At 43.0% G+C, this 13,989-nt stretch overlaps 1 protein-coding gene across 7 annotated transcripts in view; it reads left to right on the top strand.

The window, feature by feature from the left end:
* The window catches only part of FOXN2 (forkhead box N2), a 30,309-nt gene extending 16,749 nt beyond the window's left edge, over window positions 1-13,560 (top strand). For 6 of the 7 annotated variants that reach the window (XM_041424126.1, XM_041424128.1, XM_041424127.1 and 3 more), the window contains exons 3-6: window positions 1,978-2,102; window positions 5,633-5,697; window positions 8,699-8,767; window positions 9,786-13,560. In XM_041424126.1, coding sequence (XP_041280060.1) covers window positions 1,978-2,102; window positions 5,633-5,697; window positions 8,699-8,767; window positions 9,786-10,312 — 786 coding nt within the window. In that variant the 3' untranslated portion in view covers window positions 10,313-13,560. The remainder of the gene's footprint in view (window positions 1-1,977; window positions 2,103-5,632; window positions 5,698-8,698; window positions 8,768-9,785) is intronic. The other variant, XM_041424133.1, reaches the window with a different exon arrangement.
* The last annotated feature ends 429 nt before the right edge of the window (window positions 13,561-13,989 follow it).

Raw genomic sequence — 13,989 nt, 5'->3', positions numbered from 1 at the left:
CACGTGACACTTTATTTCAGACCTGGGCTGGACTTCTGCCCCTGTCTTTGCTGAGCAGAGGGTGCAAGCAAAGCACAGGAGCAGCTCCATCATCTCTGCAGCTCAGTGTCTACTTTTAGCATCTCCAAAGGTGGGTGGAAGTGTGGTTTCACATTACACATGACCCAAAGAAGTCACCCTGTTTACTGCCTGTTGCATTGGATCTGTCAGTATCTGCATGGCTTCAGGGTGTGCCCGGGCTCAGCTTGCTGCTGCAATACCCACCCAAAATCCTTGTGTTATGTTGTCAGGGCAGCAAACTGGAGGAGTATCTCACTAGGAAGATCAGAGAGGGAAAATAACCCCCAGAAGCTGAACTGAATGAGACATGAAGCAAAAGTGCTCACCTAAAGTAGCAGATAAGGTAGCAGATAAACAGTGTAGAGAAGTGGTTTGCTGCTCAGGGGACTTCCTGCTGCTCCCTGGGGGCAACAGCCTCCAAACTGTGAAAAGGTTTGGGGGGAAAAAAAGCCAGTTGGGCATGGTTGGGTACTGGGGAAAAGGGGTCTGGGAGAAGTAAAGGATCAGGGTGTAAGTCTGTCAGAGATTATGGATAGAGCCAGCTGGGAGGATGCCTCCTGTTAGTATCTAGGTGGTTAAATCTTCCTGCCAGCCACCATAGCTGTTTATTAATTAAAAGTTAGCTTATTGATAAGTATCTTATAGGCTGTGCTCAGTTTTAGCATGCAAAGGTAAGTTATAAGGAAGATTCAGGTTTAAAAAATAACTTGGAGAGATGAAGCAGCTCAGAGATCTGCGTTAAAGGCTTTAGCTGCAATTGCAGCTGCATCTCTTTCATCTGGAGCTCTCCCTGGCTTGATTTTTCTCTCTTGATAGCAAGGTATTTCCTCTTCTCAGAAAACCCCTGTGACTTAAATAGAACCATAGACTTACATGCTTTGTACATCCTTTTTAGTCTGGGGTAAATCATGGAGCATCCATCCATAATTTAGAATTATTGCCCTCCACGGTTCTGGCAGGAGGAGGCCAGCTGGCCACTGTGGGCTCACGGGAGCTTCTCCATGAAGTTTGGGTTTCTGTTCTGATTTTCAGTCCCCAAAAATCCTTTAGAAGGATCTTACTGTTAAGGTGTACAGTTGCACCATCCTTCAGCCATGTACATTTCCATTTCTGTAGCATCTGTTTTCCCCAAAAAATCTGGTGCTGATACGTGCAGAGCTTTTAGCCTATCTGCCAGGTCAGTGATCATAGAATGTCTGTTACAGAATAGAACTATTTAATTAAGTTGCAAGAAGTAGCAGGCTCAAAAAAAAAAAAAAAAGGGTTCTTTATTTAGTAAATTTGTGAAGAAGGCTTTGAGACAAGCAAGAGATGCTTTGTCTTCCTTAAGTGTCAATATACTAAATGTAATATCAAGAATGACTAGCACAGGGGTGATTACATTCATTAGGTTTACAGATTCTGAGAAAGTGGGAATAATCCATTTTGTAGCTAGACATTGAGCAAGATCCTTTTCCAGGGTGGTGTAAAGTTTAATGAGTATGTGTCTATATGTAAACCAAGGGGAAGGTGCTTTGGTTTCTTACCTAGAAACCTGCTAATGAAAAGATTGCTGATCAGTTTACTGATGTCTGGACAGGTCCCTAAACTCACAGCTGTGTTTATTGAGTGTTAAAATAAAGTTTACAGCATTTAGGGGACAAATGGGTATGGGGCTTTAGAGAAGGGGTTTTGGAGATGCTATCATGACCTGCAAGATGGGTGCTTCCATAGTGTATAATGAGGGTCTTGGGGCCATTTTCTCAATTTTGGGACCATCCAGGATGGAACTGCCTGTGGATGTTGTGTGTCAGCTGTGCAGCGGTGTGTGCCTACATGCAGTCATTGCACTGTGCTGCAGCTTGGGGATATTCAGTCAGAAAGGACTGTAGCAGCCTGGTCCTGGATTTTCTAATTCGCTATGTTTCTTCATTGCAGGTGAATGGAAAAGGGTCCTTGTGGTGCGTTGACCCAAAATATAAACCTAATCTTGTCCAAGCACTGAAAAAACAGCCTTTTTCCTCAGCACTTGCATTTTATACTCCGCCAGCATCGCCACCCAGGTAGGTGGAGTTCTCATCCAAGCAGGACACGTTGCTCCAGGTGGCAGAGGGTGTTGAAGTGCTGTATCTGCTGCCACCCGAGAGCAGAATTTGAGTGGGGCTTAGGTGGGACCAGCTGGGTGAGGTGGGGAGATGCAGTGAGCCCAGGCTTCCCAGACAGCACATCTGGGTGTGTTCAAGTCTCTTATTAACTGTGGGAGAGTTTAAATGAAGAAGGTCAGGGGTGTGCTGGCTGCTTTCTGCAGAGCCCAGTTTCTGCAAGAGGGCAGGCAGTCCTGGGAAATGGAGCAAAATCCTCTTTCAAACGCAGTCCATCAGGACTCCTGCTGTGGAGGAGGTGGGTGTCTTCTCCTGTAAGTCACTTGTCTGGATATAAAATGTATCTATGCTGTGCTGTTGTCTAAAACAGTCGACTTTTCCAGAAGTGCTGAGATGCTGCCCTGAGAGGGTTGTTTTTCTCTGAGGCTGTTTAAAAGCATTTTGCAGCAGGGACGGAAAAGACAGCCTTTGCCATAAGCTTAGTGGGAGGTGGGGCATGCAAGAATTCTGAAACCAGGACTTCTTACCAACACAGTTTAAGATAAGGCACTAGATTTTGGAGAATTTGAAGTCAAACTCGTGTAGAGTTTGACTCAGAGTTCCTGAGCAGAGGAAGAGGAGCAGCAGCTGGGTCAGCCTGTGGAGGCAGGGGGGCGGAACGCAGCGCAGCACGTTGGGTGAGCTCGGTTCTGAGGAAGGCATGTGGCTGGTTTGTCAAGTCCAGGAAAGAATTTGGGTGAGATAAGAGGTCATTAAGGTGTTTGTACATTGCCCTATGCCTTAACATTACTGCAAGGAGCTCCCTTAACAAGCAGGAGGAGCTGGGATTCCTGGAGCAGGATGTAAGACTGACACTGAGCAGACATTTCTCAGGGTCCAACAGGACACTGACCCTGGGAGCTGGCACCCCTGTGCAAGCCTTAGAGGCTCAGGATTTTTGTGTGGCATGGGCTTGTCCAGTGGGGTTTGTAACCCACAGCATATAACCAATTGTGCCTGGTGTCTCTCCAACCCAGGGCCATCCTGGGCTGGAACAAGCCAGGTGGAAGTATCCTGTTTTCCAGCTTTCTCTTGGAATTAGGAGCACTACTAAAATAACCCTGAAACATTTAAGTATTAAGAAATAGTCAGATTAGGAACTATGAGATGACTGCTGGTGTTGCTTGGGGTTTGTGGGAATAAAGATTGTTGAAATGTCTGTAATTGGGCTCTAGAGGATAATGCTTTTACAGGCTGTAATGTCTCTGTGTAAGGGTATGGACCCCTGGTTCAAGTGAAGGTTTGGTCCTCGAAAGCTTTAATGCTCTGTGTTAGTACAGCCAGACTTTGAAATGTAGAGAATAATACAGATGGGAAGTTGTTTGTCCTGCCAGAGGTGCAGAGGATTGACAGACTCAGCCTAGGGCTGGGTGTTTAGAGCCTTGACCAGTTAAGCTTTTAAAATCTCCAGGGTCTCAAAGATCAGTGCAGCTTAAGTTGTGTTAAGTGTGGTTTACTTAGCTTGGATAAATGCAACATACCAAACTTAGGTGTGAGGAAGGAGACATTTCATCAGCATGCTTAAGTACTTGGAAGAGCAGGACTTTAATTTGAAGTGTTGTTTTTGGTAACTTTTTTTTTCCCCTTTACTGAAGGACTAGTCACACTTGCCAACAATTACAAGGAAATCCTGGATCTAATGAAGCCACATGGCAAAATTCCCACTGACTTCAACACGGGAAGGGTTTTGCAGTGCTTGTATTTATGAGTACAAGAAAATAAGAAGCAACATATTAAGATACCAAACTGCTCCCTAATGAAAGCTGGTTTATTTTCCTTCAATAATAAAAAACATTTATGTGACTTTTCATCACACCCAGAAAAACAGATTTTTTCCCCTTCCATGCTTAGACTTGATTTAAATTTTGGCCTAATTTTGGGGAAGGGCCCCCAAGGATCTGCTTTGTTGTAGAGAGGGAGGAAGCCCAGAGGTTCAGCTGGAGAGAGGCTGAAATACTGTCCAAATTTATCTTCAGAGTGATCCTCAAATTCAGCTGTGGCAGTCTCTGAATTTTCCAGTGGGAAGATTGGTGTTCATGATTATTTTACAGTGTGTTTGTGGGGAGTCTGCCTATCATTCAGCACAATTTTAAAATAAAATTTAGGCTGTTGCTTTGAACAGAAGCTTTCCAAAACTGTAATCTGTGTCTAGTGACACTGAAATTTGTATTATCATAGATGATTGGCATGCCTGGTGCATTTTATTTCTGCACAGCTTGTTCAACAAGTCTTTGTGAAGCCCCTGGCTGCATTCTGGTTCTAGTGCTACATGAATGACAGCCCTGGGGACAGCCACAGTCCTCATCCTCTTCATACCTTATGCATGGCTTGTCTTAATCAATACCAGGCATTAATTCACTTTGGGGGAACTCTGTGTGGACATGATTTTTGAAGGATCTGAGCTTAGACAAAAGGATGATGATGTTTAGCATCTCTTTGTGCAATGGGTCTGAGGGCTGCAAAGCCAGCCATTTTGGGTTAGACCATTGCTTCCCTTTATTTTTATTTTTTCCCCCCACCCATTTTTGGATCTGTTCCCTTTACACTCCATGGTTGCTACAAGAAAAGATACCAGACAGTGAACCCTATTTTTGCACATTTTTCCTATTCAGCTGAGGTTTCTCTTGCACATTGGGCTTAAAAATTCTGTCATCACCCTTCAGATTGTTCTAGCAGCATATAAAAGATACACATTGCTACATTTCATGCAATTTTAATAGTGTGTACTATTTTTGTTGTAGTTACTTCTAAATGCTCACTAATATATTTATAATAAACTGAATAATTAGGGCTGGGTGTGTAGCAGAAAAAAAAACCACACATGTGAAAGCTTTAACTTGCCCTTTATTTTGTGAGGGATTTAAGGGTACTTTGGTGCAAAGCTGGTCTGATTATGAAAAACCACCCTGGATAGCATCAACTTTAAAATCAGCAGTTGTCTTGACTTGTTTTTGTTGTTTGTTTTGTTGGGGTTTTTTTTTGCTCTTCCACAGGTCTTTGCCTACTACTTTTTGTTTTTGTTAATTGCCCACCACTGCTTGGAAAAGCAAATGATCACAACTGGTCCTTACTTGTCCTCTGAGCATCCCTATATGAGCTAATGTTCTGTTCATGTGTAGGTTTTATGTACTAAAAAATACATATCTTTGTTTAAAATCCAGCCTTTAGCAGGTATAGAAAATCTGTAGAAGTCAGTGTTGCCAACAGTGTTTTTGCTTAGTGTGTGTATTTGGAGGTGTTTTCCAAATGCTGGTGATGGCTTAAATAGTGCTACACAAACAAACCAGTGCTGAGCCATTACTGAGGGCAGCAGAAATCACTTGCCTTCCTGTGGTGAATAGGGTTGGTATTGTTTTTAGCCTTCTATGATCATAATATTGTGTCTGCTGTACTTTGTACAAATCATTTGCCTGATCATGGCTTGGCTTTGAGCTGTTGAATTTCTTTTTCAGTAGGTCGTCGTCCCCTCACTACCTGACTTCAGTCCTTCAGCAGAATCACGGCCGAGCTCTCAAAGGTAAACTTGGAATTTTCTTTCACTCTCCTCCCCTGGTTTTGGTCACAAGCATGGACTGCAGCCCATGCAGTTGTCTCAGTCCCTGCTCTGAAGGGTTTGCTAGATGACAGAAGAACCCAGATGTAGTACAATCCATGTGTGTTATATTAGCTACTCGTGTGTTAATTTTAAATCCACGAGGTGAAGTTCAAGGTGTAATTGGGGCCATCTTGTTCTGACAGCAAAATATTCAGCACATGCATCACTCCCAAGTATGACCTACTTAATGAATAGTTCAGTAGAAAATGAATCTGAAAAGTGCATCATCTCTTTATCAGTTTTATTGGCCAAGAACTGAGAACCAAAGGTAGCAAATATTAGTGTATAAAACTTGTGGTACCAAGAGGGAGCTAGAAAGTGTGCTGGGGCTTGCAGCATTTCTTTTGAAGAAGTCTGTTGAACACAGCTCGTGCACCTCACTAATAAAGCTTAATTAGCTTGTCCTAGACAACAACAAAACAAAACAAATTGATTTTTAAGTGCTGAAAAGTGAACAGTACTCATGTTTTAAAGGGTTGAGTAACAAAATGTGTTGCAGAGGAGTGTTGTTACAGCTCTTTCAGCACGATAAAAGGCACTGCCCAGGTGGGACCTGAGCAGACACCCAGCTCCCTGATTTACTGGCTCAGTATGCTTAGAGGTGAGAAGGTTGCTTTTAGTTTTTGTTCTAAACCAGGAGCTTTGGTGAGGCAGTAAAGCCAAGGCTTTTTGGAGACCAGACAGCTGCCTGGCCCACAGGTGATGATGGCCATGCACCCCAGAGGTGGCATCTGCCAAGGAAACATCCCTTGGCTGGCTGGCTGCTGCAGGGCTGCTGCATCTGGGGTTCTCAGGGCTTGGTGGAGAACACAGGAAATCCCTCTCCTCCTAAGGATTTTACTGGTGTGTCCTGTGACAGGTTTGGAGGTTGCCAGTCTGATGTTGCCTCATCCATTTAGCTACAGCAGAGGTGCCAAAATAATGACAGGTATCTGGTATCACTTAGTTTCTGCTTGTGGGGGAGCCTGTTCAGCATTTCTCTGGCATTAGAGGCAAGCCATTCATGTTCCTGGGGTCCCACACGGCAGCTCCTGTGCAGATGAACAGAATTCCTTGTAATGAGGTGCTTCCTCAGCCATTCTGCTGGAGAAGTGTAAATTTGGGAAATACTGCACTGTTGAGGAGAGCAATCGCAAATGAAGCCAAAGCACATTATCAGTGACACAGAGCACTGCTAAGAAGCCACTGCAAAAGTGCCTCTCCTCATTCTTTGGAGTGTTAAGGTGCAGAAATACTCTTTGTAGGTAGTAATCCTGCACTGCATTAATGCCTCTGATTCCTTGTCATTTTAACAAGGTGGTGCTTATATACTGACATCAGATGATCAAATAAAATGTCTGGGATAGCAAGTAAGGAATGGGAATATTTCACTTCCTGATTACACTAGTGGAGCAAAGTAATTGTTCATGCTTTATTTTTCTACTTCTTTTTGTCAGTTGAGTGCATATAACCTATGAATTCAGGGGCTCTGTTTCTGCCAAAGAAAGCCAAAGCAGAAAGAAAAAAAAAAAATTGTATGAATACAATGGGGTAGAGCCTAGAGTGTGCTGGATTTAAAATGAAAGTCAAGGAAAACAAGGGGGGAAATGTGTATGTTTCATAAGCTGTGTTGGAAGCAGCAGCTCAGTCCCCTTCCCATGTTGGTACAACATTCCCAAGGTGTCATGTTCTTCAAATTTCTCCTTGACCAGGGTGAAGTTAGGGAGAAATACCAAGATAAGGAAGCCACGCTGACAAACTCTGCAGTCCCCCTCCCAAAACTACCCTTCCCTTAAATTCAGTAATACAGTTAATGCCTGCAATATGGGGAAGAAAGCAAATGCTATCAAAAATGACACTGCTGATGTTTTGCTTTAACAGTTCCCCCCACAGTTCCAGTTCAGCAGAAGTGAGAGCCTGTTCTCCTTGGTGCTGGTCCTTTCCAGCCCTGTTCTCCACTCGCTGCTCATGCATATGTACATACCTACCCACACCTCAGATGTGATCTTCTGCTCTCAGACACCCAGGCTCTTGTGAGAGCTCACTGTCTCTGTGCTCCTGTTCTGCCTGGTTAGTCCACCATACCCATTTCTGTTCTGTGTAAGGAGCATTCATCCTCCATTGCAGAAGTGAGCCAAAGAATGAATTGGATTTCCTCTTCTTTAAAGGGCGCAAGCGTGTCCTGAAATGAGTGGGAAAGGCGTGCTTGTTTCTTTTCCCTTTCACCTTGTTCTGGTTAGAAATGTCACTCTCTGCCCTGTTGTCCTCGAGGTGCCTTTCAGAAATGTAAGCAATCTACTCTGCAAAGGATGGCATTTTGCAGCAGTGCTTCTCACTGCAGCTGACAGTGCCACAATTCACCTCAACCTTTTCTACGTGCCTATTTATTATTTAGATCCCCCTGTTTTCTAGATTGAGCAGTTCAGTGCCCTTTCCCCCTGTGTAGTCTCAATTTCTTCCATTTGACTTACTAGTGTGGAAAATTCTGCTGGAGGAGGGAGGTGTGCTGAATTAGTGCTGCATTAATGGGCCCTGCACATTGACACAGCCAGGCTATGGAGCTGCTGAGGTGCTTTGCTGTGCCATGGGTCTAATCTTTCTCTCCCAACTGGTACAAACAAAAGGCACTTGTTAAGTATAGCAACAGCATTGTCACATGAAAGTCTAATTGTGTCACTGATTCTTGGCTTCAGTGAGTGCAACGTGAGAGCTCGGCCTTTGAATGTCATAGTTAAGGTATGAGACTGATCTGGAACAGTATTGAGCTGTACAAGGGTCATGCTTTGTCTGGGTTTGTATATTCCCCCCACCCTTGCTCTTTGGTGTAGGCCAGTACAGGCAAATATATTTACATATATGTGTGTGTGTATTTTTTGTATATTTTAGAGGCCTCATCTTGTCAGGATTACCTGAGTTCTAACATTTTGCTGCTTGTGCTTCACAGAATCTGATATTGATGCTGCTACTGCAATGATGCTGTTAAATACTTCCATTCAGCAAGGGATGCTGGACTGTAAGCATAAGCCATTTTACTCTTGTTTTTCTTCTCTACTCACTGACTAAATACTTTCTGTATAAAATTTCAGGAAACACGTATGGTCTAGTTTCCAAACAGTAAGAGTAGTCAAGAAGTAATTCTGGTTTAATTATTCTTTCAGCTAGCATTGCAAGAGAAATATTAGAAGCAGCCTTATTTTTTTTTCCCCGTTAATTTGGATTTTTTTCTGCAAAGTTCTATCCCTGCCCTGTCTGTGCTAGATAGTAAGAAGAGTTTCTTGGCTAGCAGCCTTATTTTTTTTTCCCCGTTAATTTGGATTTTTTTCTGCAAAGTTCTATCCCTGCCCTGTCTGTGCTAGATAGTAAGAAGAGTTTCTCGGCTACTTTGCTGCCTTGTGAAGGCTGACCTAGAAGAGAGACTAGATGGAGTTAAAGAATAAAGTAGATATTTATTAGAAGGCCTCAATGGGTACACCTTGGGCAGCACAAGAGTCCAGCCAGGGCTACACGCCTGGTGAAACCAGAATGGTCACAAAATGGATGACCAGTCATGGGGTCTCTCATGTTCTGGTCCATTTGCATATTGGAGTTAATTGTGCAATTATAGCTTTAGCTTATGAAGTCCCAGCCTTCTTGTTTTTCCTCTCTTCAGTCTACAGTTGTTTATGGTCTTGGACCTGAAATTTGGATCATTTCTCCTTGGTCCCCAGCTAGAGAAGGAATTGTTTTGTCTAAATACTTTGTGAAGAGAGCATACCATCCCCTAATATGAGGCTCAGAACTATACACTAAAGCAGCACAGAATATGAAAAAGGTAAAAGCCAAAACCAGAGGCATCATTTCCCCCTCTGCTCCTCTAGCTCTTAGCTGAGATTAGGTGGTGACTGTTGTCCTCTCTGGGTGACAGTAAACGGGCACGTTGTGGCTTCAAGTGCTGGAATTCAGTTTCCCTTGCAGCCAGCCAGGCACAGGTGCTCGTGGTGCAGGTGATCTCACTGGGGCATTTGCCTGCTGACACATCTCATTTCTCACAGGTGAGAAACCTCAGCCTCTGAAGACACCCAAGAAGAGGAGCTACGGCAGCGCCTTCGATGCCCCCAGCTCCATCAACCTGCCCGAGAACGATTCCGCGGCCGCCAACATCGACCCGAGCGAGGATCACAACTACAGCGCCAGCTCCATGGGCTCCATGGGCTCCCAGCGCTGCGCCTCCCGCTCCAGCGTGTCCTCCCTGTCCTCCCTGGATGAGGTGTACGAGTTCATCTCCAAGGCCAGCCACGAGGGCAGCGACGGCAGCGAGGGCTTTCACAGCGAGGTGGACACGGACGGCGACTACGAGGACGATCCTCTCGGAGACAGTGGCTATGCATCCCAGCCTTGTGGAGATACCTCTAAGGAGAGTCAGCCCAGCCAGAAAGTACTCGAGGAGCTGTGTCAGGAGATCGATGAGGAGCTGAAGGAAGCAGCAGGGTCTCTGCTCCACCTTGCTGGCATCCAAACGTGCTTGAGCTCCTTAATAAGTACTGCAAAGACCCACTGTCACAAGCAGAGGAAAAAATAATATGTTTGTCAGTGTTGAATATATACATATATTTTTTTTAATTGTGGCAATACTCTTCTACTTTTGCCCTTCACAAGGGAGATCAAAGCCATAAGAGGACTCACTGCTTTTTTTTTATTTTTGGCGCAAACTATAATTTAGCCATTTATTTTTAAATCACCACCTAAAAAGAAAATATTTAATCTTCTCAAATTAGAAGATATGCATGACTTGTGAAAACCCAAAAGCATACTTCTTAATGATAGCTTCTTAATTTTTTTTCTTTTCAATAGTTGACTTTTTTTTTCAGAGATGGGTTTGTTCAGATGCACACTGTGGATCATATTTACATCTCTGCTGGCCCCATCTGCAGAGGTGAATTTTGTTCTGTCGAAGGGCTCTGACTTCCATGTAAAGGATTCAGATTCATTTTGCAATAAGAGAATCTCTTTATAGTTCCTAGACATCCTTCAGCCAAAAAATGGTTTTTTTGTGGTATGTTGAACTTTATCCCTATTTTTCTTTTAAAATCAGTGGTGATTACTTACATCTTCCTGTAGATTATGCCTTTTTTTTTATTTTTAATTTTCTGTTCAAAAATGGGTAAGCAGTTCTGTTGGAGTGGGTTTTAACAGTACTGTACATACAAGGATGCCTTAAGTATGTTGCAGAATTGTATACAGCTATCCAAGGTCATCTTTCCTGTTGCTGAAAGGTAGCATGATGTGCCATAAATGTTCTCACCAACGTGAAGCTACTGCTTCCACCAGGTGTTGGGCAAGCTGGGTGAAAATTAGGAGCAGAGCCACTTAGGAAACCAATGTCCACTGTTGAAAACAGTGCTGGATTCAGCCAAAAGTTAACCTTTCCCTAAGGGAGTATTTTCCTGGCTATTTGAATGCCTTTCTTAGACTAGTGTGGGTTTTTTTGCCCCTCTTTTCTTTCTGTTTTTTTTTTTTTTTCTTATTTGTCAGTCTTTGCATGAATCCTGTCCTAAGCTGTCTACTTCCAATGCAAACACAGCCATGCTGCTGAAGGTCTGTTGCTCTGAGGGCCCATTCCAGTGCCTCTTGAAGACAACAGTGGTGCTCCTGCTGATTCAATGGCTGTTGGATCAAGCCTGAAATATTTGAGGTTTTTGGTGTTTTGGAATTTAAAGCACAAACACTAGGAGAGAAAAAAAAAAGTTGTTTTTTGCGCTTTTTTTTTTTGTTTGTTTGTTTGTTTTTTTCTTTTTCCAATTCAGTTTTAAGAATGATTAGTTTTATTTCTTGAAAGGGAAGGAAAATACTCTGCTTCATTCCTGTTAGCCTACACCTGTAACAGGGCAATGTGAGTGCAGACGTGTGTGTGTTCTGGCTATCACAAGTGCTGCATTAGCCAATTAGATCTGATATTGGATGTAATGCTGATGGGTAGTAGGGGTAAAACTCGCCATTTAAAGGAAAATTAAGTACTTACAGCAGTGGTTCTTAGGATTTCAGGAGCTGAAGATGTGAATGCTTGGTGGAACTGCTTCTTCTTGCTCATGGGTTGCTTTTGAACTCTCATGGAAAACTGTGAAGGGCAGAGCTTGTGTCAATGTGAAAAGGAGGATTCTGATACACAGAAATACTGTGAGCAGCCGGAGGTTTTGCTCGGTGCCAAGATTTCAGTGTCACACTGTTGAACAGGGGTGCTGCTGCCTGGCTCCTGCTGAAGTGGTTGCAGCTTTCTGTAGCTTCCAATGAAAGCTGGACCGAGGTCCAGGTATTCTGGAAGCTGTGTTCGTAGTCAGCTCCATGGTTTAATTTGGTTCTGAATTATTTTTTGCCTCAGATAAACTTGGAAGATGTTACTGAGAGTGTGGCTGTGCTGCTGTTAACTCTGAAGTTGGTGACAATGACTTCAGCCTATCTGAAGGATTGGGATGCTAACAGTGCATTTAATCACCATATGCAATGACCAGTGAGAACCAGTTCCTGCTCAGCAGTTAGCAGCAGAAGCTGCATCCCATCCATCCTTACAGCTGGGGGAACTGGAATAGTGGAAGGGGGGAGCAGTGGCAGCCTTTCCCTGGGACACAGAGCCGTGCAGCGGGGCCGTGCTCTTCCTGCCCTTCCTGCTTTGCTGTCTTCCCTCTCTGCTTCCAAAGGGGAAGGCAGATGAGCTGTGCCCCTGCCCTGTCCCACCACCTAGTCCCAGGCCTCTGCCCGCTTGTTTGGCAGCAAAGGCCGACAGCTCAGTTGTGGAACACCTCTCTTGGCAGTGGGAGAAGAGCTGCCCTTCCTTTCTCTTACATATCTGTTGGGTTCGGGTTTGTTTGCCACCTCAGTTAAAGACCCTGGTGTATATAGTATAAATGGAGTATAATTAAAAGTTATTTTGATTGTTGGGCTTTGGGTTTTTTTAGTGATATATGTAAAATGTTGATGCCAATGGTTGACTTGGATACATTTTGGCAAGAAAAGTATTAATGAACCACATTCAGTTCTTTAAATGCAGTGAAGAAGTGTATGAGACCTGTGTTCATGGGAGGTTGCTCTGTTCAGGGTAAATCTGATGTGATTACTGTACAGACCTATACTGGCTTTTCAGATTCCAATCCTAAATTACTGATCTGCAGAAGTCACATCAAACATTTTTAAATACAACTGCAAAATGGAAGTTGTGTGGTTTGCAACTTTTCAACAACCTGAAAAGTACAAGCTTTAATTAAAGCAAAGTATACTCATACACGTTAATAATGGTGTGGTCAAAATATTTATTGAAAAGAAAAAGTAAAATATTTCAAATGTTGCACCTGCTATTTTATCTTAAAGCACATTCTTCACACCTAACTGCCAGTGCCATTATCAAGTCAGTTTTATAAATGTACATTTCTTCAAACTAAAAAGTGCATAATTAAAAGTATTATGTTACTGCCATATAGTGATATAAAACATTTTATAATTGCCAATTCATTGTAACTATTATTTATTTAAAAGTGAATTGTAAGAATGCTTTCTGATCAAATGAACCAGAGTTGTTTTAAAACCATTCCCGTTAGCTTGTTTCTAATGTAGCATAAGCAGTGTCCTTGGGTTTGTTTAGAATAATTTTGCCAGTAGGTGACCAATTCTAACCCTTTTTCCTCTGGTTTAGTCCCTTACCCGTTTTAAAGACGATTTACAAAAGTTTAGTTTTTGTATGCTAATCTCTGTTAATTAAAATGTTTATAAATTTTATTTTTACCAAAGAGATGCAATTCATTATGACAAAATATTGCAGAATAAACTTTGTTTTATAACATTTGTGACTTTTCTGCCCACATTTTTCATTCAGATGATCAAAGGGGCTTTTCTAAAATAAACAGCATTGCAAACAGAAAGCGCTGTGTTCTCTCTTTGTCTGCAGGCCCTGCCTCTGGTCTCAGATGGTGCTGAACATTCCACCTTCCCATTTAAACTTCTTCCACGAGACTGGACCAGTGTCAAAAGCCCAATGTGTGATTCATTGTGGGTTGGTTAAGATGTTTGCGTGTGTCTGGAAGTCATCTGTGAAATACCTATCAGTCCATAGCAGGATTTGCTTACAGTCCCATTCATCCATAGCTGGCCCCTTATGTTTGAAGAGCATAATCTAATTAAGGTTTCACCCTTTAACCTGGAACCTAAGGAATGTTTTGACATCTTGGAAATTGCTGAAAACTCTACTGCCTAACTTCTGCCCTCCTGTGC

This window comes from Onychostruthus taczanowskii, unplaced genomic scaffold (genome assembly GCF_017590055.1).
Source record: "Onychostruthus taczanowskii isolate IOZ18803 unplaced genomic scaffold, ASM1759005v1 scaffold80, whole genome shotgun sequence".
In the NCBI taxonomy this organism is placed as follows: domain Eukaryota; kingdom Metazoa; phylum Chordata; class Aves; order Passeriformes; family Passeridae; genus Onychostruthus; species Onychostruthus taczanowskii.
The sequence above is the reverse complement of the archived record's forward strand: the minus strand, read 5'-3'. Positions and strand labels throughout refer to the sequence as shown.